Source organism: Microcaecilia unicolor, chromosome 1, assembly GCF_901765095.1.
Source record: "Microcaecilia unicolor chromosome 1, aMicUni1.1, whole genome shotgun sequence".
In the NCBI taxonomy this organism is placed as follows: domain Eukaryota; kingdom Metazoa; phylum Chordata; class Amphibia; order Gymnophiona; family Siphonopidae; genus Microcaecilia; species Microcaecilia unicolor.
The window spans coordinates 70,696,972-70,721,914 of NC_044031.1; the positions used below are offsets into that span (position 1 = coordinate 70,696,972).

The 24,943-nt window shown below is 42.7% G+C and overlaps 1 protein-coding gene across 3 annotated transcripts in view; it reads left to right on the top strand.

Annotated features, from left to right (window-relative positions):
• Positions 1-2,882: 2,882 nt before the first annotated feature.
• Positions 2,883-24,943, top strand: part of GALNT11 (polypeptide N-acetylgalactosaminyltransferase 11) — a 125,234-nt gene continuing 103,173 nt past the window's right edge. The window contains exons 1-3 of one of the 3 annotated variants that reach the window (XM_030198319.1): positions 2,883-3,030; positions 10,042-10,371; positions 22,569-22,692. In XM_030198319.1, coding sequence (XP_030054179.1) covers positions 10,080-10,371; positions 22,569-22,692 — 416 coding nt within the window. In that variant the 5' untranslated portion in view covers positions 2,883-3,030; positions 10,042-10,079. Of the gene's footprint in view, positions 3,031-4,753; positions 4,774-10,041; positions 10,372-22,568; positions 22,693-24,943 lie in introns of those variants that run through there. The other 2 variants (XM_030198326.1, XM_030198333.1) reach the window with 2 other exon arrangements.

Consider the following 24,943-nt stretch of genomic DNA (forward strand, 5'->3'; position numbering starts at 1 on the left):
CTGGGGATCCCATATAAGTTTTCAACCACGAGGGAGGGTCAGTCACAAGGCTGTCCCAGGAATCTATATAAGGGAGTTGTTCAGAATATTCTGGTTCTCCTACAACTATGCTGTAGACCTTCCGGATTACTTCAATATCTAAGCTGCCACTAGGGGGCCACCCCACTCCCATAGATGGCCACTCAACTTCACACAAGGTTCTTAAAGTACTTGAGCTTAAAGTCTGTCCATAGTCATTAATTAAAAATCCTTTTCTAAAGTTCTTAAGCATACAGTCTAGGGGAGTATCAATTTGTCTAGATGATGTCCCACCCATAATGCTTACAGTTACAACACACAAAAAGGGAGGGAATTTTTGAAAGTGCAGTAAGGGGTCTGCACTCTCGAGACACTAGGTAGACAGACAGCAATCGCTTCCTTCCGTTGCTGACCAATTGAACTCGCGTTAATTGGAAATGCAGCTATAAGAAGTCCGCACTCATTAACATTCAGGCATCACACATTCATTCAGTACAGAAAATCCCACCCAACAATTTCAGATTTCTCAAATACAGATAAGCTCAAGCGTTTTCGCTTCTAGTCCCCGCGACTAGAAGGTACTAGGGCCTTCGCTGAGAATTGATCAGATTCTCCTTCCCTCCTTCTTGAGGGGCTGATTTACAATTTTCTAGCTAGAATTACAATACAAAATACAGAATACATACCCGGCGAATGTTCTCCAGTCAGTTGGGTGCTGGGATTAATGCAGGATTCATCCCACCGCTGCCACCAAGAATTGTTGCAGGAATGGAGGCATGAATTTGTGATGCTTCAGGAGTCAGACAGCACACACCAGTATGAGAGAAAAATCTTCTTTATTTGCCAGCAAACAAAGCAAGACATCAGTTCTAGCTCTCTTCTCTTTCTCTCAGCTCTCTGGGTCTTTCTCTCAGCTCTCTGTGTCTTTGTCTCAGCTCTCTTCTTATGCTGTCTTCTCCTTCTTCTGTCTGTTCCTTCTGTCCTTCTCTTTCTTCTGAGCTCCTTCTGACGTAAACTGCTTCTGCTCCTACTTAAATAGGGTCCTAAGCCCTCCTCCTAGCCTAGCCCCCTTTACTCCCAATTGGTTAAGAAATTGATTGGCTACCTTGCCTCAACCAATCATTACTTTTGAAATATCAGTTACATAGGTTCCAGACATCCTAAACTGACCTCCGACCTGGGGCCCCTTAAGCCAGACATTTGGTCTCCAGTCTCTTACATGTTATTATGATTGATTTCTCATATTCCTAGTACTAACTGCTAACTAAACTCTGGCATTCATTAAAGGGGTCAAAAGCCAATCTTACTTAATGGCATACTGCTATACTTTCAGGACTATTCCTACAGTTACCTATAATTAATCAAGGAGAAGAGAGCTGACTAGTTCTGACCTCTTCACCTATCAGCTTATACATTGAACCAGCCAGAACTATGGCTAAGTCAAACCACATGTTGATCTCCTCAATGCAGTCCTTGCTTGACCTCTTAAACAGCAGACAAAGAGTAATACAGAATTTAACAGATATTCTACACAGACACAAACCTTATTAATTTACACAGAATCAGTATTTCTTATAAGACATATTCTAAATATCAAAAACTTGTAAATACTAATCTATTGCCTCTCTCTCTCTAAATAGTATTTTCTATCTAAGCATTTTAAACTACAATTAATCATATGTCTGGCTCATTCCTTTATTCATTCATAATAGTTTACAGCTGTGCCAGCTAGCATTGGCAATTCACAAGGGACAGAGTTTCATTTCTCACTGACCTTTCCTAACCTTAGCTCGGCCAAGACTTTCAAATAATATGAACCATCTGGCATTCCTTTGCTCTGCTTGCAAGGTAAAAAGCTGATTTTGAAATAGGAATTCAAACACCACTTTTAAACCCCAGATTTTAACAGACTTAACACTTAATATGATTTCTTATATATAATTATTTCCATGGCTGCCTCACGACTAAAATGATAGCGGGGATGGGACGACTTCCCTATGAAGAAAGATTAAGGAGGCTAGGGCTATTCAGCTTGGAGAAGAGACGGCTGAGGGGAGACATGATAGAGGTATATAAAATAATGAGTGGAGTGGAACAGGTGGATGTGAAGCGTCTGTTCACGCTTTCCAAAAATACTAGGACTAGGGGGCATGCGATGAAACTACAGTGTAGTAAATTTAAAACAAATCGGAGAAAATTTTTCTTCACCCAACGTATAATTAAACTCTGGAATTCGTTGCCGGAGAAAGTGGTGAAGGCGGTTAGCTTAGCAGAGTTTAAAATGGGGTTGGACGGTTTCCTAAAGGACAAGTCATAAACCGCTACTAACTGGACTTGGGAAAAATCCACAATTCCAGGAATAACATGTATAGAATGTTTGTACGTTTGGAAAGCTCACCAGGTGCCCTTGGCCTGGATTGGCCACTGTGGTGGACAGGATGCTGGGCTCGATGGATGGACCCTTGGTCTTTTCCCAGTATGGCATTACTTTTGTACTTATGTACTTAGTGGTATTCAATTTTTATTTCATGCTGTTTATATCTAAATATGGGAAGCTTTCAAATAATTTCAAATAAAAAAAATCTTTTGTCCTCCACCTTTTAAAACACTGCCTATCCAACTGGAACAGCTTTAGACTTGTTACAGGTTGACTACGCACAGGCAGTCCCTTCTTTCTAATAATATTTTGCTATTGTCTTCAATAGCGTTTACTATTATTTTGGGTGTACTAAAACCGAGCCAAGCTCCGCCCACTGGCTTCAACTCACATAATGGACTACATCGCCTCACTTCGTCTCCTAACCTAATCGCCGCCGTCCTTGGCAGGAACTATTTCCATTCTCTCGGGGTGGGGTGGCCCGCCTTCCTCTGACGCAACTTCCTGCTTCCGGCAATTTGTCAAAGCGGGACGCGACCACCTCCTTGTCAGAGAGGGAGGGGGTAAAGTTATGTCTGAAGGGATCATGGGGCACTGAGAAGGAAAGCTGCGGTGTTGTTGGTAGGCAATCTCAGGTATGATGAGTTTGTTGTTAGGCTGTGGGGTGGTGGTTGAGGGGGAGATGTCGGGTCGCGGAAGAAAGACCACGGAGAGGAGGCTTGGTGACGTGTGAGTTTGTGACTTGGTATCTAGCGGCAGAGTGCGGGTATCCCTTATGTGCCGCAGCTGCTTATCATCTTTTTGGGATTGTGCTGCGGAGAACACCAGGGTTATTGGTTGGCATTTGATGCCCATCTTCATCTCTCCAATTCACAGGGTGGTTGGTTGTGTCACACATATGCACATACATATTTCTTCTCTAAAGCCAGTGCAATCCCTTTTACACACACACGTAGCATGCAGAGATGGACATTTCTTTCAATATTTGATGCAGTTCCTTCTATCTTGCTGCACCGTATACCTGGAATAAACTTCCTGAGCCGGTACGCCAAGCTTCATCTCTGGCCATCTTCAAATCTAGGCTAAAAACCCACCTCTTCGATGCTGCTTTTAACACCTAAATCTTCAACTGACCCCTATCCCTGATATGTCCTGTCAGTCCTAACCCTTATCCCTTACTTGTCCTGTCTGTCTCATAATTAGATTGTAAGCTCTATCGAGCAGGGACTGTCTCTCCATGTTCAAGTGTGAAGCGCTGCGTATGTCCGGTAGCGCTATAGAAATGATAAGCAGTAGTAGTAGTTTGTCTTAGGTCGTTATTCAAAAGTAGGTAGGAGAGGTTAGGCCGGCAGTATTCACTCCACATAACTGGAGAGTGCTGCTGAATATTACCACAAACTTGCCAGGTTAGGAGCAGTCCTGGGGCTCAGCTTGGGCAAAGCCATCATTTAGCTGGTTAGTGGTGATGTTCAGTCTGCTAATCAGCTAAGCGTGTAACGTTAGAAAGGCTGTCTTCACATTGTTTCTCATTAACTGGGTACTGGTCTGACTATCTGGTTAATTTCGGATCAGTTCATATGCTGCAGCATTGAATGTCCGGGGTAAGTTCAGCCCACAGCTGTGCGCAACATACAAGCTGCTTACTGCCAGGGCTGAATATTATCCCATCTGTCTCTTAACTCATCCACATATCTATGTATACAGCAATATTTTGTAGCACCCATGCACATACTGTAAAAGACAAGCTCCTCTGCCACTCAAACACGGCATACACACAACCTCCTTCACACAAACTGTAGCCTGGCTTGATCTGGATAAGTTGCCTATACGCATTACGTCTTAAGAACTCGAGAAAGAAGTTTTCTTTGGCACAATACAAGTACTATGGTGAGTGTTAGCAGTTTGATTGAGATCATACTCCGCATACCCTAGCTTAAGAGTGAGGTTCATTACTGTCACGGTATGTGCAAAAATAGCCCATTTGGAGAAAATGCCCCCAAGACTGCGCCCTTTTGTCATACGCAGCCACACACACCCTTTAAGTCACATAAGTATGAGCCCAAATGAGCATTCACAAATATAAGGACAAATACATGCAGATGGGGGGAATTTGTTTTTCCAGACCTTTTCTTTTACATATAAAATTGCATGCAGTGAATATGTCTAACTAAACATTATTGTTTAACCATTGGTTTCATAAAGTGTTACTTTTTAAACAGATGTAAAATTTAATGAGTACATCCGTGATAGGTTTCTGGTGGAAAAAGAATTAGAAATCTGAGTGTTTGTTCAGAATTGGCTGGAGCATTATGAATTCTTTACAGGTTAATAGTTTATCCCATCGTTTTGGAGATCAATAATTAGCTACTCTGTCTGAGGTATGTGCTGAGATTTTGGCTGTTAATTGGATCTTGCAGTCCTAGTTTGTGAACAGGGCCTATGTTAAGAGGTATAGGCTCAGGAGTAATTTAAGGATGTCCTTTTTTTATGGAAAGGGTGGTGGATGCATGGAATAGCCTCCCAGTGGAGGTGGTAGAGACACACACTGTGCCTGAATTCGAGAAAGTGTGGGACAAGCACATGGGAATCTCTTAGGGAGAGGAGGAGATAGAGGATGCTTCAAATGGGCAGACTGGGTGGGCATTTTGACTTTATCTGCCGTCGTGTTTCTATGCTATAGATGACTACTGTTGGAGTGACAAGGGTTTGTTTTGCTATAAATGCTAAAGTAAGTTTTATCGTAGTAGGTTGTAGGTAGGGCAGTCTTTGGAGATTCTGTATTTGCAGTGTAATAAATTCACTATGGGCACATGTACATAGGTGTCACCAAGGGGTGGAAAGGGGTAGCAAGTGCCACCCTAAAATATTGCCTTACCACCCCAACCTGCATCTGTGCGTCCTCCAACCCCCCCCCCCAGCACCTCTCCTTTCTCTCTCGCTCCCCCCCCCCCCCCCAATGCCATTGCTGTTTGCTTGGTTGAGCGGTGTCATTTTTAGAAACAAATATGTGTGGCACCATTTTCCTATGCATGCTGTCGCTAACTCAGCTGCTCCCACCCCTCCGATGCAGGAAGTTTACATCAGAGGGATGGGAGCAGCTGAGCTTGCGGTGGCACACAGGAAAATGGTCCGGCCCATCTTTGCTTATAGAAATGATATGGCCCGATCGGAAAACAGCAACAGGGTGAGCAGAAGGGGGAAAGAGAGTGGTTGGATGGGATGGGGGGAAGAGAGTGAGAGAGAGAGAGACGGGACAATACTGGATAATGGAAAAGAAACACAAAAGAGAGAGAGAGAGAGATGGGGTAATGCTGAATGGGATGAAATGAGACAGAGAGAGGGAATAGTGCTGAAAGAGGAGAAGTGAAACCGAGTAATGCTGTATTGGAAAGAAGAGAGAGAGAGGTGGGGTAATGGTTACTGGGGAGAAAGGAAGGGACAGAGAGAGACACACAAACAGACGAGGCGGTGATGAGACAGAGAGAGGGAATAATGCTGAATGAGGAGAAGACTCGCGCACTCTATGCTGGATGGGGAGCAGAGAGAGAGAGATGGGGTAATGCTGGATAGAAGGGAGAGACACAGAGAAGAGAGATGGGGATAACACTGGATAGGGTGAAGTGAGAGGGAGATGGGGTAATGCTGGATGGGGAGATTAGAAAGAGATGGGTTAATGCTGGATAGGAGAGAGAGACATGGAGATGGGGATAATACAGAATGGGATGAAGTGAGACAGAGAGATAAGGTAATGGTGGATGGGGAGGAAAGAGAGGGGGTAGTACTGGATGGGGAGAAGAGACTGAGAAATAAGAGGAAAGAAATGAGGGTCTGGGTAGAGTGAAATATATGGAAAGCTTTAGGTAGATGCAATAAATAAAGGGAGATTTTAGACTGGATAGTAAGAGTGAATGAAATTTGAATGGATATAGAAGCAGAAAATAGAAAGCTGAAAGGAAGAGATCGGTGTCAGAGATGAATGTAGTGGAGGAAGTGAAGAAAACAAGAGGCAGTGTCGGAGATGAATTTATTGGAGAAAGTGAAGAAGACAGGAAGAGAAACAGGAGACCCTGGAAAGAGAGCTAAAAGACAGGAAAGCAGTGATCAGAGACTGGGACCTACATGATTAAAAAAAATTAAATGGCCAGACAACAAAGGTAGCCATTTTTTAAAAATTTAAGTTAGGGTGAAGTAGTATGGTAGCAATGTTGGTCCACTTTAAAGCTTAATAAATTAAAATAAAGTGAAAAACGGAAAATAAGGTGATATATTTTCATTGGACTAGATCATTATTTAGCTAGCACTTTCAGAGGCCAAAATCTTCTTCCTCAGGTCAGGATAGAACCTGACCTGAGGAAGGAGGTTTTGGCCTCTAAAAGACAGACAAAAAGGTATGACCTTATTTTTGATTATTTGTTTTATATTTGTTAATTTGTAATGTAGTGATTGGCATGTATAAGTTTATGAAAGTTATCCGTTTTCTTTATTTTGCACAGTACAGGAGGACATGCATCACTTGTTTCTCTGGTGTTGCACTATATGCAGTCTGATTTCTTGGGGATTCAGTTTAATTTTTAAGTACATCTTTCTATTCTTAGTTTGTGTTTTCTTATTCTGTAGGTGGTAAGGGGTGGTGTATCTGTGTTCTGTTTGTGTGAAAAAGGTATTGATTGTCCTTGTAGGATCAATTAATCTGATTTATTTAGTTTTCCTAATTGTGTATTGATGTTCTTCTGCCCACTTCTATCTTTAGTGTGTTGCCTTTGCTTTGGTAGGCCCATGTTGTGTAACTCCTGGAAGTTAGTGTATTATGATACGGTAGATTGCTTTAAAAGTTTTGAGTGATTTCTGTAGGGTTTTGTATTGATTCACAGTATGTCTTCTAATGGATTTTGGATTTGGATTTAGCTCATTCCTTTCTTAGTAGTGGGTCAAGGTGAGTTACATTAGATTGCCAAATGACCATCGGGCTTTAGATCTGTTGGCCTTTAGTTTACTGTTGTATCTAGTGGTTAGAGTAACAGGGTGAGAACCAGGGTTCAACTACTAATGTTGCTTGGCAAGTCACTTAATGTGCATATTACCATCAAAGAGGTACTAGCAAGGGAGGCAGCTGGTGCAGCTGTACCACAGGGACACAGTGGAGGGATGCTTCCCTGTTGTGTTAAAATGTGACCCATTTACTACCAATATAGGTGTCAACCCCCACACTCCGCCCCATCCTACCCCCCTTCCTAGCCCCACTCACTTCACCCTAGCCTTACCCAGTCTTGCCCCTCTTTAGCCTCCCCAAACGTCTGAGTCACTGACCGCCTATGTTGTGGCTATTGTTTGCAAGTCACAATATTTCCAGATTTAACTAGAGACTGAGTGGAGGAGTAGCCTAGTGGTTAGTGCAGTGGACTTTGATCTTGGGGAACTGAGTTCGATTCCCACTGCAGCTCCTTGTGACTCTGGGCAAGTCACTTAACCCTCCATTGCCCCTGGTACAAAATAAGTACCTGAATATATGTAAACCGCTTTGAATGTAGTTGCAAAAATCTCAGGCGGTATATCAAGTCCCATTTCCCTTTCCAAAAGAGGAGAGCTTTTCTTTTGATGAGACCTGCACTTGTCCAGCAGGGGGCGCTATTTTTCTCAAATATCCTTGTAAATGTGTGATTAAGTGGAAATCAGTGAAGTATATCTTTTTCGAATCTTCTCAACTTTCTGGGTTCATGAGTGGCATGAGAATGAACACTAGCTCACCAGTTAGAGAGGCAGATATGGTCTCTAAATAGTCAACTGGTGTTGCAATTATGCTGTCTGCAGCCATGATATGAGTGAATTGGGGGAGGGAGGGGGGAGTCCTTTCTTTCTTATTTAATTTTCCATTGATTCTTCCCCCACTATGTCATGGACTATGTTAGATTGGGATTTTCCTTTTTCATATTAAAAAAAATTGGATTTTCATGATTTATTGTTTCTTATTTTCTGTTCAAGTGAAATATTCATTGGAATGTTTATTGAAATGACAATAAAATAAAATTGGTTTCCTTCATCAGGAAATTGATACATTGACAGGTGAGCCTTGGTAGAAAGAATCCCGTGAGAAGTAGAAACTCTGCAGGAAGCCATTCAAGCAATGCAGAGGTGTATGCAGGATCAGATATCTGACATAGTGCCAATGCTTCAGTTTACAAATAGATACTACTAAATTGCAGATATCATGATATGTTGGCAGGGTCCAAAGATATAAACCAGTGAGAGGTACAAATTTTACAGAGAATGAGAAATATGGAAAAAAAAAGGTATCCGAGGCAGAAACTCAAAATGCCAAATTAATGAGAGAGAGAGTCACATGCTCTCATAGCTGAGCTTTGTACGCTGATTTTCAAAAGCCCTAGACAGCAAGATACAAGATTGAATTGACCTTTGAATCCCAGATCAATCACCTTAAGAAGTTCTGTTTTTCAATTATGCTGGAGGAATGTAGGGTGAATGTGCCATGAGGATGGGGGTGGGGATGAAGGTGAATATAGTAATACTACTACTACTTACCATTTCTATAGCACTACTATACGTACTCAGCACTGTACACTTGAACACGAAGAGACAGTCCCTACTTGACACTATGTTCACCTTGATCCCTGGGGTTGTGGGGGTGGGGGGGGTAAAGCAAGGTGAGTGTGTGTTATGGGGATGGGAGAGTGGCACAGATTGTGCAGTGGGGTGAGGGTGGGGGCAGGGACAAAATTAGCTGAGAGTGCCATTGGTGTGGGCAAGAGCATGCTTGAGGGTCGACCGTGGGGGAAGGTAGGAAAGTAATACAACGATGGCTGGTGAGGAGAAAGAATGAGAGGGGGGTGCGTGCCAGGGGGAAGAAGAATGAGAGGGGGGTGCGCGCCAGGGGGAAGAAGAATGAGAGGGGGGTGCGCGCCAGGGGGAAGAAGAATGAGAGGGGGGTGCGCGCCAGGGGGAAGAAGAATGAGAGGGGGGTGCGCACCAGGGGGAAGAAGAATGAGAGGGGGGTGCGCGCCAGGGGGAAGAAGAATGAGAGGAGGGTGCGCGCCGGGGGGGGGGGAAGAAGAATGAGAGGAGGGTGCACGCCGGGGGGGGGAAGAAGAATGAGAGGGGGGTGCGCGCCGGGGGGAAGAAGAGTGAGAGGGGGGTGCGCGCCGGGGGGAAGAAGAGTGAGAGGGGGGTGCGCGCCGGGGGGAAGAAGAATGAGAAGGGGGGGTGCGCGCCAGGGGGAAGAAGAATGAGAAGGGTGGGTGCGCGCCCGGGGGAAGAAGAATGAGAAGGGGGGGGGGGTGCACACCGTGAGTAAGAAATTGCACCTTTTAGCCTGCCTTCCGCTCTCATGTCCTGATCACAGATGCCCAGAAAACACATGCACGTATACTAACACATACAAATATGTTTACCCCCCCCCCCCCAACACACACACACACTTACATGCAGAGAGGTTGGAATGATTTCCATGAATCATGGTATGCATACTTTGCTCTAATCATTTTTAATGTTCCTTAGGAGTTTATTATTTACGTCATTTGTGAACTGAGGCATATAAGAACAGATGTACCTGTATTTTTGTGATTTACAAGAAGTTGCCCAAGAACCTTGTAGATAAATCAAAAGTGATTTCTTTTTCTTTTTTCTCCTTTTAGAGAATTAAGAATGGACCTTCGATAATGCTAGGTGTATAATGGGCAGTGCCACACTTCGCTACTTTTGCTATGGATGCCTTTTCACCTCTGTAACTTGGACGCTTCTGCTGTTCATTTATTTCAACGTTAGCGAAGAAAGCCAAACTTTCAAAAATGTGCCCGTCAAGGGGCTTGAACCTTATAAGCCATTTCCCAAAAGGTTTTATCCCCATTTTACACGTAATCAATTTAAACTATCTGATCATCAAAAGAACAGCAGGGTAAGAAATCAGTTTGGAAATCATGTGGAGGATCTAGAAGAAGGAAACTCTGAGCTTTTACCAGAAATGGGTAAGTGCATTGTTTCCATTATCAGCTGAATCTAAGCAGGGGAGCAATTGTGTACTTTAACATGATGGCAGGAGTTGCAATTAAAGCTTTCCTGAAAAGAACACTTGGGCAGAGAAATAACTTGTGAACCTGTAATTCACCTTGAGCTCAAATGTGGAAAAGGTGATTATTAAATCTAAAATCCAAAGTTGTCTCTAGTTCATTCTGAAGATATTCATGTTTATGGAGTATTTGCATGCTTCCAAGTGTAGAGGGGAAAATGAAATGGGTAGTTTGAAAAATCTGAAATGAGGACTGAACAAAATTTTCTTATGTGTAGAATCATGAGCACAGGTCAGCACCCCAGCACAGGTCAAAAAGGGCAGAGACTGACAAGCCGGTGTGATTCTGGAATCTATCAGAGATTGAGAAGCCTGTAATTTATTAAAGAACATGAGCCTGTGTAAACTCAGGGATTTATGATCTATTATGATACCCTTACGGGCAAGCTGGCGTGGGAAAGGTGCAATTATGGATGGACAGAAGAATGTGATTTAGCAACTTAAGGAAGGGAAAATAGATGGTGAGAACAGAATGATCTCTGAGGAAGGTAAGTGCTGAAGTAATGTGAAGCATTGCTTAACACAAAAGGTATATAAACAATTGAACCAGAACATTACGTTGGAGAGGCAGTGGCAGACCACATGTTTGTGTCCCCTGCTCTCCACATGAGAAACTAGCATTTGTAATTGTAACTTATTTATTTATAAGTTTTGCATTTACATTCGTTAACATCAATATAGGTAATATCAGTAAATAAATATACATTGGAAATATTTACTTATAACCAATACTGGTATAAAGGAAAAACATATTAAAATTTGTCCACAATAAATTGAATCAAGATACTAGGCAATATAATAAAGAAAGAAAAAACCTATAATAAACTAAGTTATTATAACTGTAGGGTCAAAGCAGCTGTGTACAGCCAATGTAACAGCACTGTAATTAAGGAGGCAAGTCATCAGGAGATTTAACAGTTTCCTTCGATACAATGAATTCTAGCAACTTCGAGGGAGTAAAGAATATATAATTAACCAACTCAAAAGTAACATGACACTTGCAAGGGAATTTTAACAAAAAAGTAGCTCCTAATTTAAGCCCTCTGGATTTATATAATAGGAATTCTTTTCTCCTCTTTTGTGTACTCCTTGCCATGTCTGGAAAAATCTGACTCTTTTGTCCCAAGAAGTTATCGTTTAAGTGGCGAAAATATAATCTTAAAATATTATTTCTGTCCCGTTCAAGAGCAAAGGTAACAATTAACGTTGTCCTCGCTGTAATCAGTTCCAGGGAGTTCTCAAGAAATTCAGTCAAATTCAAATTAGGAGTAACCTGGGGTTGCTCTTTAGAAGATCTCACTACTCCAGAGATATATTGAGCCCGTGTTATAGGGGGGATACCCCTCTACTGGGATCCCCAATATATCGCCAAAACATTTTTTAAGCATATCTATTGCTGTAATTAAAGGCGACTTGGGAAAATTCAATAGTCTCAGGTTATTCTTCCGCCCTTTATTTTCCAGGTATTCTAATTTTTTTTCCTGAGTTTCTTTATCTTTAATCAAGGTCAGCGTTAAATTTTGTAATTTTTAACCTCATTTTCCATAGTCAATATTTGTTCTTTTTGTTCCTGAACATTGATAGACAGATTATGACTAGTTAGTTTCAGTTCCATAATTTCACCTTTAATGGAAACATTCATCTGAAGTAATGTGTTATTCACCTCTTGAATTGCGTCCCATAGCGTATTCATAGTCACCTGAGTTGGTCTTTTCAATCCACCACCACTCTCAGAGGTAGGGCCACGAGTAGCAGGGACACCGACCAGCGTTTGTTCCTGACTTGTTGTTTCCTTCCCCGGGGTCGACGTGCTCGAGGGTCCTCCGTCCACAAACATTGAAGTTCTGGCTTCAAACTGCTGTGATCCCACCGGCACTAATACACTTCCGGGTTGTGGAGGAGCAGTGAGAGAGGGGGGACTCGGTGTTGCTCCCTCCGCGCTGCGCTGTGCTCCAGAGAGGGGCGAGCCCGTTGAAGTAGATGCCTGCCCGCCAAGAATCCCGACTCCAAAGTTCTCGAGCGTCGCTTGACAAGAGGTTGGCGTCGGCGCTGGAACCGCGGAGGTAGGAGCCAGCGTTTTCCCCTTTCTTTTCCCCATCTGAAAATTGGGGATAGAAATTCTCTCGCTCGTTCACTCTTAAACTTTTAGGAGGTCCGGGATCACTCAACCGTTACTGACGCCATCTTGATTCTGCTCATCGAACTGGCCGTAATTGTAACTTTCTCTTGGTAAATAATTAAAGAATTGCTTTTCTCATACGCGTGGCCTTTCTAGTCTTTTATCTCTCTAAATTGCAGGTGGCTGGTGAGTACTAATTTGGGGAGGTAGTAAAAAGACTAGTAGTATAAAACATATGAGAGCTGAAATTTGTGATAGAACTGGGGAGCTATTTTAATGTCTGGTCTCTGTTTCCATCCTAGATGACCAACAGCTTCTCATGTCAGGTAAATTTGACAGGAGAAAAATAGCATAGTCCTGAGTGCACAGATATACATAGGCTTGTGCTACTGTGACTTTGCTTCTTAATTACTATTGAGCTTATGCTGTATTTGCACAGGTGGCTGACTCATTAGAATGCTGTGCATTTGGCCTGCGGATGTGTGTTTAAGAAGGCAGGGTACAGAGGGAACTTTTATTTTTGTTTTTAAGAAAATGAAGTAATGGTGAAAGCCAGGATAGATGCAGAAGGCCCCAGTGCTGGATGCTAGCAAAGTGAAACATGGTATTGCAGTTAAAAATGTTTCTGGCTTGGTTGACCCTACATGAGCCTGAAAAAGCAGCACTGGCAAGGTGTGACTAAGCTCTTTTGTTTAACTATGATTCTAATCTTGGACCCTTCTGGAATCTCAATGCATGGATGAGACAATGGTGCAGGGAGGAGGGTTTTAGATTTGTTAGGAACTGGGCAACATTCTGGGGAAGGAGGAGCCGATTCCGAAAGGATGGGCTCCAAGTTAACCAGGGTGGGACCAGGCTGCTGGCATAGACATTTAAAAAGGAGATAGAGCAGCTTTTAAACTAGAAACTGGGGGAAGGCCGACAGTTGCTCAAAAGCGCATGGTTCGGATTTCAAAGATACAACCAAAACAGGGAAGATAGGGTATCCCGATAGTGAGGTTGCAAAAGAAACCATAGTAGATTAGGTGTCCTTAAAAATAAAAATCAGACAAAAGATTGCAAATTAATACTGTCACGTACTGAGCATGATGATATAACTAGGAACAACAAGCATAGTTTGAAATTTCTATATGCAAATGCCAGAAGCCTAAGAAATAAGATGGGAGAGTTAGAACATATTGCACTAAATGAAAAATTAGATATAATAGGCACCTCTGAGACCTGGTTGAAGGAGACACTATCATACCGGGGTACAAATTATATCGTAGTGATAGGGTGGATCGAATTGGAGGAGTGGTAGCACTGTATGTTAAGGAGGGCCTTGAATCAAATAGATTTAAAATTTTGCAGGAAACAAAACACATCTTGGAATCCCTATGGATTGAAATTCCATGTGTAAAGGGGAAAGGGATAATGATAGGAGCGTACTATCGTCCGCCTGGCCAGGATGAACAGATGGATGTAGAAATGTTGTAGGAAATTAGGGACGCTAACAAACTAGGCAACACGGTAATAATGGGTGATTTCAATTATCCTGATATTGACTGGGTAAATGTAACATTGGGGCACGCTAGGGAGGTAACATTCCTAGACGAAATCAAGGACTGCTTTATGTAGCAGCTGGTACAGAAGCCAACAAGAGAAGGAAAAATTCTAGACCTAGTCCTTAGTGTAGCGCATGATCTGGTGCGGGAGGTAATGGTGCCGGGGCAGCTTGATAACAGTGATCATAATATGATCAGATTTGATATTAGCTTTGAAGTAAGTATGCATAGGAAATCAAATATGTTAGTGTTTAACTTTAAAAAAGGAGACTATGATAAAATGAGAAGAACGGTGAAAGAAAACTTAGAGGAGCGGCTGCGAGGGTCAACAATTTACATCAGGCATGGATGCTGTTCAAAAATACCGTCCTGGAAGCCCAGGCCAAATATATTCTGCATATAAAAAAAGGAGGAAGGAAGCCCAAACGACAGCCGGCGTGATTAAAAAGTGAGGTGAAGGAAACTGTTAGAGCTAAAAGAAAATCCTTCAGAAAATGGAAGAAGGAACCGACTGAAATAAAAAACAGCATAAGGAATGGGAAGTCAAATGCAAAGCGCTGATAAGGAAGTCAAAGTGGGACTTTGAAAAAAAGATTGCGCTGGAGGCAAAAAAACCTAGTAAACATTTTTTTAGGTATATTAAAAGCAGGAAGCTGCCAAAAGAATCAGTTGGACCGCTAGATGACCGAGGAGTAAAATGGGCAATCAGGGAAGACAAAGCCGTAGCAGAGAGATTGAATGAAATCTTTGCTTCGGTCTTCACCGAGGAAGATTTTTTAAAAAAAATTTTTTATTTAATTTTCCAATAACAGCAACTGTCTGGGTGCGCAGACCCAATCACCTCTTAATACAAAAAATCTGAACATTCTAACATGTTGCTCCTAGTAAATGCAAATAACATCAAAACCTCGCCCCCCCCCCCCCTCCCAGAGATCACCCTCCCCCCCTCTAACCTCAACTATCTGTCGGCAGGTTGAAAAACAACATTATTCTTCTCATAAGGTTCCCACACTTTTTGAAACTTCTGAATGTGCCCTGTCCTCAATGCTGTTAATTTGGTCATCTGGTAGATATGATCCAGTTTAAGACCCATCCTGCGCATTGATGGCACTTCCACCTGCTTCCATGCTCGCGCCAGGACTAATCTAGCTACTGTAAATATAATTATAGCGAGCTTATGTTCTGACGCACGGCATCCTGGTGGTCGCACATGAAGCAAGCAGTGCTCCGCTCTAGTCTGATAAACCCCTGTACACAAGCTATTGACCCTGTCAATCACTTGCTGCCAATATGTTTGCACTTTTGGACATCCCCACCAGACATGCATGAAGGTACCCATATCGCCACATTCTCTCCAACAGTCTGAAGGGACCCCTGGATAGATCTTGTGTAGCCTCTCCGGAGTATAATACCACCAGTATAGCATCTTATACTCGTTCTCAATCATTGGCTGGGCAATAGAAGGCTTTAATAAAAATCTAAAGCTACTCGCCCACCACTCCGCTGTGTACGTTTTCTGCAATGCCTCTTCCCATCTTCGGGTATATGGCTCTATAGGGGTGGTCAAGAGCAATACTGCCCGATAAATCCGTGTTATACTCCCTTTCCTCCCTCCCCCTCTCAATGCTCGTTCCAGCCCAGTCTCAGCAAGATCCAGTTCCTCAGAGGCCTTCTTGAGTATATAGCTCCTCAGGCAATGGTAATAGACCATATCTCTCTCCCTTAGATCATAATCAGCCTGTAGCTCCTCAAATCCCTTAACTCTCCCGTCCTCCCACAGTTGTCCTAGCGTGCATAGGCCCTTATTCGCCCAAATCTGGTATGCCTTTTCATTCTCACCCCACAAAAAGCCAGGGGCGGCACAGATGGCTGTTTGTAGGAAGTACAGTGTGTCAGGGAATACCCTCTTCCTTATTGAGAGCCATGTGCAAAGCGGATGATTCATTACTATCGGGAGTCTACGTGCTGCGGCTAACATGCCCTCTTTCTGCCCCCACAGCACCTTACCCAGGAACCAAGTGCCCATCCATGCCCTCTCCCAATGGAGCCATTTTTTGGTGTTATGCGGTTCCCATTCAGCCAGCACTCGTAACTGAGCCGCCTGATAATAAAGATAGAAATTGGGGACTCCCATGCCCCCCGCCTTGGGCAGTTGAAACATTACCGCACGTCGCACCCTGGGAGGCCTTTTTTTCCAGAGGTATGCAAACATTCTTTTATTGAGTTGCCTGAAAAAGGAGCGTGGAATCGGCACTGGCAGCGCCATAAACATGTATAGTAATTTTGGCAGAAGAATCATTTTGACTGCGTTAATCCTACCTGTCCAGGAGACATTGAGACCCTCCCATCTATCTAATTCCGAGAAAAGCTCCCGGGCTTTCGCTGGGAAATTCGCAGTGAAGAGACCCTCTACCTTGGCCGTAATCTGGACTCCCAGATATCTTATTGACTTTGCTGCCCATATAAATGGGTAGGCCTTCTTTATCATATCCGCCTCATGCGGGGTCGTCGAGATGTTCAGTATCTCTGATTTTGCAACATTAATTTTAAAGCCGGACATACGGCCATAGCGCTGCAGTACTGCCATAACATGATGGAGGGACCGGGATGGATTGGCCAGCGTCATCAAAATATCATCTGCAAAAAGCATGATCTTATGTTCCTTCCTGCCTCTAATCACGCCCCGTATGTCCCCATGCTCCCTTATTATTTTAGCGAGGGGTTCTATAGATAAAGCAAAGAGCAGAGGAGAGAGTGCACAGCCCTGTCGTGTGCCTCTATGAAGCTCAACCAGTTTGGACCCCGAGCCATTAATTCTCAACGTTGCCAAGGGGCCAGTATAAAGCAGAGCCACCCAATGGAGAAACCTATCCCCCAAGCCCACCTGCCTCAACACCGTGAACAAAAATGTCCAGTCCACCCGGTCGAACGCCTTCTCAACGTCTAAGGAGAGCAATAATACCGGGGTGGTCTCATCTCTAACCTGTTGGATCACATGTAGGAGGCATCGAATATTATCACAGCCTTGTTGGCCTTCAGTGAAGCCCACCTGATCCTCATGGACCAGGTGGGGCATCAGCCCCCGCAGCCTGCGAGCCTGGATTTTTGTGAATATCATCTTATAATCAGTATTAAGCAGCACCGAGGAAGATTTAGGAGAGATACCGGTGCCAGAAATGGTGTTCAAAGCACAACCATGACCTTCCCCTGGCTCCTGTCCTTCCAAATGCAGGGCTGCCTGGCGCAGCAGGGCTGCAGCCAGGCAGCTCTCGGACGGTCCCTCTGCTCCTGCCCGCCCTCAGCTCCCCAATTGACAGCCCTCCTCTCCATCCTTCCCCCACCCCCTTGTGGCGTGGTTAAGCCTTTTACTTTCAGGCGCAGCAACGGCAGTGAAAAGGACAACACAGCGGGCTCGCCTCCAGCTTCTCCCTTCCCTCACACAGTGTCCCGCCTTCTGCGATGATGCATTTCCTGTTTCCGTAAGGGCAGGACACTGTGTGAGGGAAGGGAGAAGCTGTGTTGTCCTCTTCACTGCTGTCGCTGCGCCTGAAAATAAATCATCACAGTGTAGTCTCTTCCAGATGGTACATAACACCTCAGCCAAGCTCAATAAAGGGGCAAAGAAATTTGATCAAGTTACGCCACTGCTGAAGGACTTCTGTTGGGTCACAATAACTTACGGAATACTATTCATGTTTCTAGTAAATCCTGTTGTGCACTCTGGCATGCCTTTATTCATACATAATCTTCTCATCTCTTTTATGCCTACTCATGCTATATGCTCCTTACAGCAGAATATGCTGGTTGTCCTCCACTATAGATTTTATCCATTACAAATGCAAAGTGCTGATAAGGAAGGCTAAGAGGGACTTCAAAAAAAAAGATTGTGTTGGAGGCAAAAACACATAGTAAAATATTAAAAGCAGAAAGCCAGCAAAAGAATCGGTTGGACCGCTAGATGACCGAGGAGTAAAAGGGGCAATCAGGGAAGACAAAGCCGTAGCGGAGAGATTAAATGAATTCTTTGCTTCGGTCTTCACCGAGGAAGATTTGGGTGGGATACCGGTGCCGGAAATGGTATTCAAAGCTGACGAGTCGAAGAAACTGAATTCTCTGTAAACCTGGAGGATGTAATGGGGCAGTTCTACAAACTAAAGAGTAGCAAATCTCCTGGACCGGATGGTATTCATCCCACAGTACTGATAGAACTGAAAAATGAGCTTGCAGAGCTATTGTTGGGGAAAATGGTAGAGGCTATTATTAAAAACAAAATTACAGAGCACATCCAAGGGCATGGATTACTGAGAGCAAGTCAGCACAGCTTTTGTGTGGGGAAATCTTGCCTGACCAATTTACTTCAGTTCTTTGAAGGAGTAAACAAACATGTGGACAAAGGGGATCCGGTTGATGTTGTGTATCTGGATTTTCAGAAGGCGTTTGACAAAGTACCTCATGAAAGACTCCAGAGGAAATTGGAGAGTCATGGGATCGGAGGTAGTGTTCTATTGTAGATTAAAAACTGGTTAAAAGATAGAAAACAGAGTAGGGTTAAATGGTCAGTATTCTCAATGGAGAAGGGTAGTTAGTGGGGTTCCCCAGGGGTCTGTTCTGGGATCGCTGCTTTTTAACATATTTATAAATGACCTAGAGATGGCAGTAACTAGTGAGGTAATTAAATTTGCTGATGACACAAAGTTATTCAAAGTCGTTAAATTGCGGGGGATTGTGAAAAATTACAAGAGGACATTACGAGCCGGGGAGACTGGGTGTCTAAATGGCTGATGACTTTTAATGTGAGCAAGTGCAAAGTGATGCATGTGGGAAAGAGGAACTCGAATTATAGTTATGTCATGCAAGGTTCCACGTTAGGAGTCACGGACCAAGAAAGGGATCTAGGTGTCGTCGTTGATGATACGTTGAAACCTTCTGCTCAGTGTGCTGCTGCGGTTAAGAAAGCAAATAGAATCTTAGGTATTATTAGGAAAGGAATGGAAAACAAAAATGAGGATGTTATAATGCCTTTGTATCGCTCCATGGTGCGACCGCACCTCGAATATTGTGTTCAATTCTCATTGCCGCATCTCAAAAAAGATATAGTGGAATTAGAAAAGGTGCAGAGAAGGGTGACGAAAATGATAAAGGGGATGGGACGACTTCCCTATGAGGAAAGGCTAAAGCAGCTAGGGCTCTTCAGCTTGGAGAAAAGGTGGCCGAGGGGAGATATGATAGAGGTCTATAAAATAATGAATAGAGTTGAACGGGTAGATGTGAAGCGTCTGTTCATGCTTTCCAAAATTACTAGGACTAGGGGGCATTCGATGAAGCTACAATGTAGTTAATTTAAAACGAATCGGAGAAAATTTTTCTTCACTCAACGTGTAATTAAACTCTGGAATTTGTTGCCAGAGGATGTGGTAAAAGTGGTTAGCTTAGCGGAGTTTAAAAAAGGTTTGGACGGCTTCCTAAAGGAAAAGTCCATAGACCGTTTTTAAATGGACTTGGGGAAAATCCACTATTTCTGGGATAAGCAGTATAAAATGTTTTGTACTTTTTTGCGATCTAGCCAGGTAATTGTGATCTGGATTGGCCACTGTTGGAAACAGTATGCTGGGCTTGATGGACCTTTGGTCTTTCCCAGTATGGCAATACTTATGTACTAAATTAACTAGGAAAATAGCATTCAAGGTTAGTCCGCCTATCCTCTGGAATTGGTTACCTCTTGAGGTTAGACTGGAGCCATCCCTAAAAAATTTCAAAACAGCTCTGAAAACTAATTTTTTTCCCATAAAGCTTTTCCTGTTTAAGAACCCTTGCCCTTTCCTGCAGGCTGAACTTCGAAGGACGAAGAGTTAGGTAGGCTTGCTAGGATGGGGAGCTATATGTACCATACCCTTTATGCTGCTTTTCTGGTCTATATAAAATTGAATGTCTATTCCTAGGCATTTCTTTCCTATTCCTTTCTCTCTCTTTGATTTTTAATAAATACATTTGTAAACTACACAGGTATTATATGATTTATAGTATATCAAGCCTAATTAACATAAGCCAAGCTTTGCAACTGCTTTCTTCCTATGCCTAAAATCCTATATAGATGATGCGTGATGTCCACCACCTTTATACTTTGACAATCAACTGATCCTCATGCTCACCAGCCTTCCAGCTATCCACATTCCAGCAGTCTCAACCCCTCCTTCTAAGACACTTGCCCCATTAGATAATGCATCACCTGGAGCATGAGGATCATGATCTGCTGCATCAAAATGGTGATTTCATTCTAGTAGACATTTGTTTTCCAAGATATCACAGAAGTTACCAGATCAGAGATGGGCCTGTTCTTCTTTTTCCCTGTAGGTCCCCTCTGTTCCTTTTTGCTGCCAGTGTAGTCTCCAGGGATTGTACTTGTACTCTGAGAGGCAGGAGCTTTTTATGCTGAGTGCGCACATATAATCTCTCACCAGTTGGGAGATAATCATACATGTGGCACTGTGTGCAAAAGATTGAAATTGTCCCCATCTCACTGCTGGACTACTATCTGCATCTTAGTATTGGTGAGGTTTTAGTTATTTAAAGTTATTAAGGAAGTAAGGATGCTTAAACTAATATAAAGACTCTGATGTATTTGCAGTGCATTTTGTCTAGCAAAAAAGGTGTCGGTACTCAAATGCCAGACCACCCTTCAGGGGTGGAGTGATCATTGAGGGACCCACCCTACAATAGACAGGACCCCTGCAACCAGTCACAGAATCTATGACAAGGCAGAATTTGTACTTAGAACCTGAGCTCTTTCATTAAAATACGAGAACCATGGGTCAAGTTTAGCAGACAGTGGAAAAGGTGCCGGTACTCAGTACCCCCTCAAAAAAAGCCCTGTGTATTTGTTTGCTTTATTTTATGTTTGCTTTTCAGTGACCTGCAGGAAAACTAGAATTAATCTATTGCCAAGATTAGGATTACTGGCTTATTGATAAAAGTATTTAATTCTTGCTATGAAATCAATTTCTCTCCTGCTCACTTAATTAGTTTTACAACTTATAAATCAAAGAATGTAGCTAATGTTGGTAGGGGTGGGAATCAAACACACATACAGATTTTTAATATCCTGTTTCTAAGTTTTATTAAAAACAAATTGCGTTTAATAGAAAACCAATTCCAAGACGCTTCAAAATTTTCTGTTCCAAACCTTTCAGTCTAACAATAAAAATAGCCTAATGATCCAGTAAAACACCTGTGGATCAGTATCATAAGCTTTATAAAGAAAACATTCTGGTCTTTAGGCCCCTGTGCAATGACGATAAATCAGATTCTGTTCTCAAATTACTGGGCAGAAGGTTCCACAAAAGAAGAGCAATAGCAAAAAAAATACTAGACAAGCCTACTTTGCGTAAGTAAATATTTAGGAGGAGGAGCCTAATGGTTAGTGCAGTGATCTGCAAACCTGGAGAACTGGGTTTGATTCCTACTGCAGCTCCTTGTGACCCTGGACAAGTCACAACCCTCCATAGCCCCAGGTACAAAAAAAACAAAAACCAAAACAAACCACCACACACCTCAGATTGTGAGCCCACTAGGGACAGATAAAGTACCTAGCCCTGCGTACGTCTAGTAGTGCTATAGATATAAGTAGAAGAAGAAGTAGGTCACTTCACTTACGCTTAATTTTTAAATTTATTTACATGCTATTGATTTAGTGCATCTTTTTTTTTTTTATAAATAAAATGAGTTTGTGATGCATACTCAAACAGAAAATGTGTTAAAAGCAATAGAATCATAGTTTATTTTATTACTCTACAACAGCAGTTTTGCTTTATCTGCCTTTTGTTATAGTTGGTATAGGCCTGTTTAAGCTTTTCTTTAGCGATTTAAATTTATGGCAGAAGTAATTTGCTAAACAAAAAAAACAGCACCAAGGGCCTTTAAAAATGGAACACAGTTCTTTAATGAATGAGCCTTGACAAAAAGACCCGACACGGGCCGTGTTTCGGTGACTAGCACCTGCGTCAGGGGTCCCCACGTCTCATATAGTAAAAGCTACAAAGCACCAAGGCACTTTCACTTTTTCATCCGTTTGGATACAGAAAGTGAAAGTGCCTTGGTGCTTTGTAGCTTTTACTATATGAAACGTGGGGTAAGGAATAATATATTGTAGAGGAATATATTCGACTTATTCCCAGAGTTTTCCACGTCATCACTGTGACCCCTGACGCAGGTGCTAGTCACCAAAACATGGCTCGTGTCGGGTCTTTTTGTCAAGGCTCATTCATTAAAGAACTGTGTTCCATTTTTAAAGGCCCGTGGTGCTGTTTTTTTTGTTTGGACTTTAGTTTGTACTTCGTTTCCTCTCTTTTGTTATATAGAAGTAAATTGCTGTCATGATGAGTGTAAATGCCTAGTTTCTAAGCCAGTGTAACTAATTTCAACATCTTTGCATTGCAGGCATGATTTTTAATGAACAAGATCAGGAGGTGAGAGACTTGGGATATCAGAAGCATTCCTTCAATGTTCTTATTAGTAACCGGTTGGGCTACCATAGAGATGTGCCAGATACAAGGGACCCAAAGTATGTCATTCACATTCTGTCACTGTTCTGTATTGTCGTTCCTACTGTGCCTTTGTAGTAACTCCTAAGAATTGCATGTAAGATCAATGCTTATTCATCTACCCTATTTAGAGACCTAGGCTCACTTCTTAAGATCCAGGATTGTTTGCTTAGCAGGCAGGTGAAAACAGGAGGGATCCTGATGGGTACCTTAATATAAGGATACGTTTACCAGAAACAAGTTCAATTACACATTGAATTTTTATCAAAATGACATAGAGGCATATTTTCAAAGCACTTTGGGAGGCTAAGTTCCATAGCTTTCTATGGAACTTTGGGAGGCTAAGTGCTTTGAAAATGAGCCTCATAGTGATACTAGTAGCAAAAATGTTACTTCAGTTGCAAGTTAAATTCATCAGTCTTTTTTGTTTTTGTTTTGATTTTATCCTTTGGAAGATGTAATATTGGAGAGCTGCTGTTCCTTTTTAAATCATGGATAAAGTAGTGTGGTTGCCATTTTAGTCCACTTTAACGTTAAATAGAAATAAAACAAGAAAGTGATATTATATACCGTTTTTATTGGATTAGCATAATAATATTTTTGATAGCTTTCAAAAGTAGAACCTTCAGGTCAGAATTGAGCAAAAGATGACAAATGTCAGAATATATAAGTGAAACATCAGAGCATTCCAGTGATAAGTCTCTGATGCCCTGATGATCAGAAGCAAATGCGGGCACTAGAGGCCAGTAGCGCCATACTAGCTCCTCCGTTTGCTCCCGCCCAATGATCAGAGCCAGTGAGCACATGTAACAATGTGCTCATCAGCTCTGAATACAATGAGCAGGCAACCACATGCTAAACAGGGCATTATCTATTCCTCCCTAATTCTCAGTGGGCAGTGCGCCAAGTATTGTTGCTGCTCCAGCAGCAAACCCTATGCCAGCTCAGAGCTGGCGTTAGGGTTTGTGGAACATTGGGGAGGAATGGGGAGACCTGTCCTGCATGCATTTGCAAGCCCCCCAAACCCCTCCAAAAGTGATCAAGGCCTTGGTGGCTAGTGCCCCCTGCAAGCCCCCACACCCCTCCCCCCCAACACGAGGGCCCGGGGGGCCCTTATATGAGGGAGAATCCCTACCTAGCACATCCCAGGATGCACTGGGCAGGGAAGGATGCTGCCATTTTGAAGGTGGCGCTGGATGAGAAGGGAATGTGCTACTCCCTCTTCTGTCAGAGAGGTACGGGGTTGGGGGGAGGGCTCCGCTAGACATCCAGGGAAGATGGGGATGGGGTTACCAGGGCTTCTTTTTGGGTGTTAGGGGGGCTGGAGATTCACCGGATCTCCAGCCCCCTGGGCCCTCATGTCGGGTAGGGGATGTCGGGGAGGGGGGGCTGTAGATGGTGGAGGTCTGGCAGCTCCACTGTATGTCCTTTTTAGTGCTTTTATAGAGTTGGGAGTAGTTCTGGAGATGGGTGGTAGTAAGGAGGAGATTGGGAGCTATAGGCTGTTTAGTTTGACCTCTGTGGTGAATAAATTAATGGAAATGCTTCTAAAACAGAAAATAGTGGAATCCAGTGGATTACAGGACCTGAGGGGATTTCTATGATTTGTTAATAATACAGTGAGACTGTTAATGTTTGAACCAAAAATAAAGCAGAGTTATAAAAATTATAAAATAAATTGAGCAACAGAAAAAAAAAAAACCTTAGAAATCAGAAGGGAGAGGAAATGTGGATAAAGATAAATTTATAAGGAAAAGCTAGATAAAAGAAAATAAATCTAAATAAAGAATAAAAACTGGAACATAAAGCAGTGGCATAACTATGGGGTCATATCAGCTTCAGAAAGGAGAGAAAGCAGTAGAACCAAAGGAAAGGACAAGAAGACTTATTTTATTAATACAGCTTAAGGTATTTTATATATATATATATATTTTTTTTAGTTTTTATTGAATAAAGACAAAACATACAAATGTAAATGCAAATATTCAGTCTTATGCTTTCCAACTTCAAATTTTAACACCTTCTGTATAGCTTTAACCAACTGTTTATGTCCCCCTTCCCACCTCCCCCCCCCCCCCCCACCACCACTCCCTCCCCCCTAGTTAATTATCAAGGTAGAGTCCGGTTGTGCCAACCACTCAGTGTATGGATCCCAAACACGATGATAGGGTAGCAGACAACCCAGTCGCATAGCAGTCAGCTTAGACATCAACTGAATATAGTCCAATTTCCACAGGATTGCCATTAATCTCGACAGAGTCTGCTGCTTCC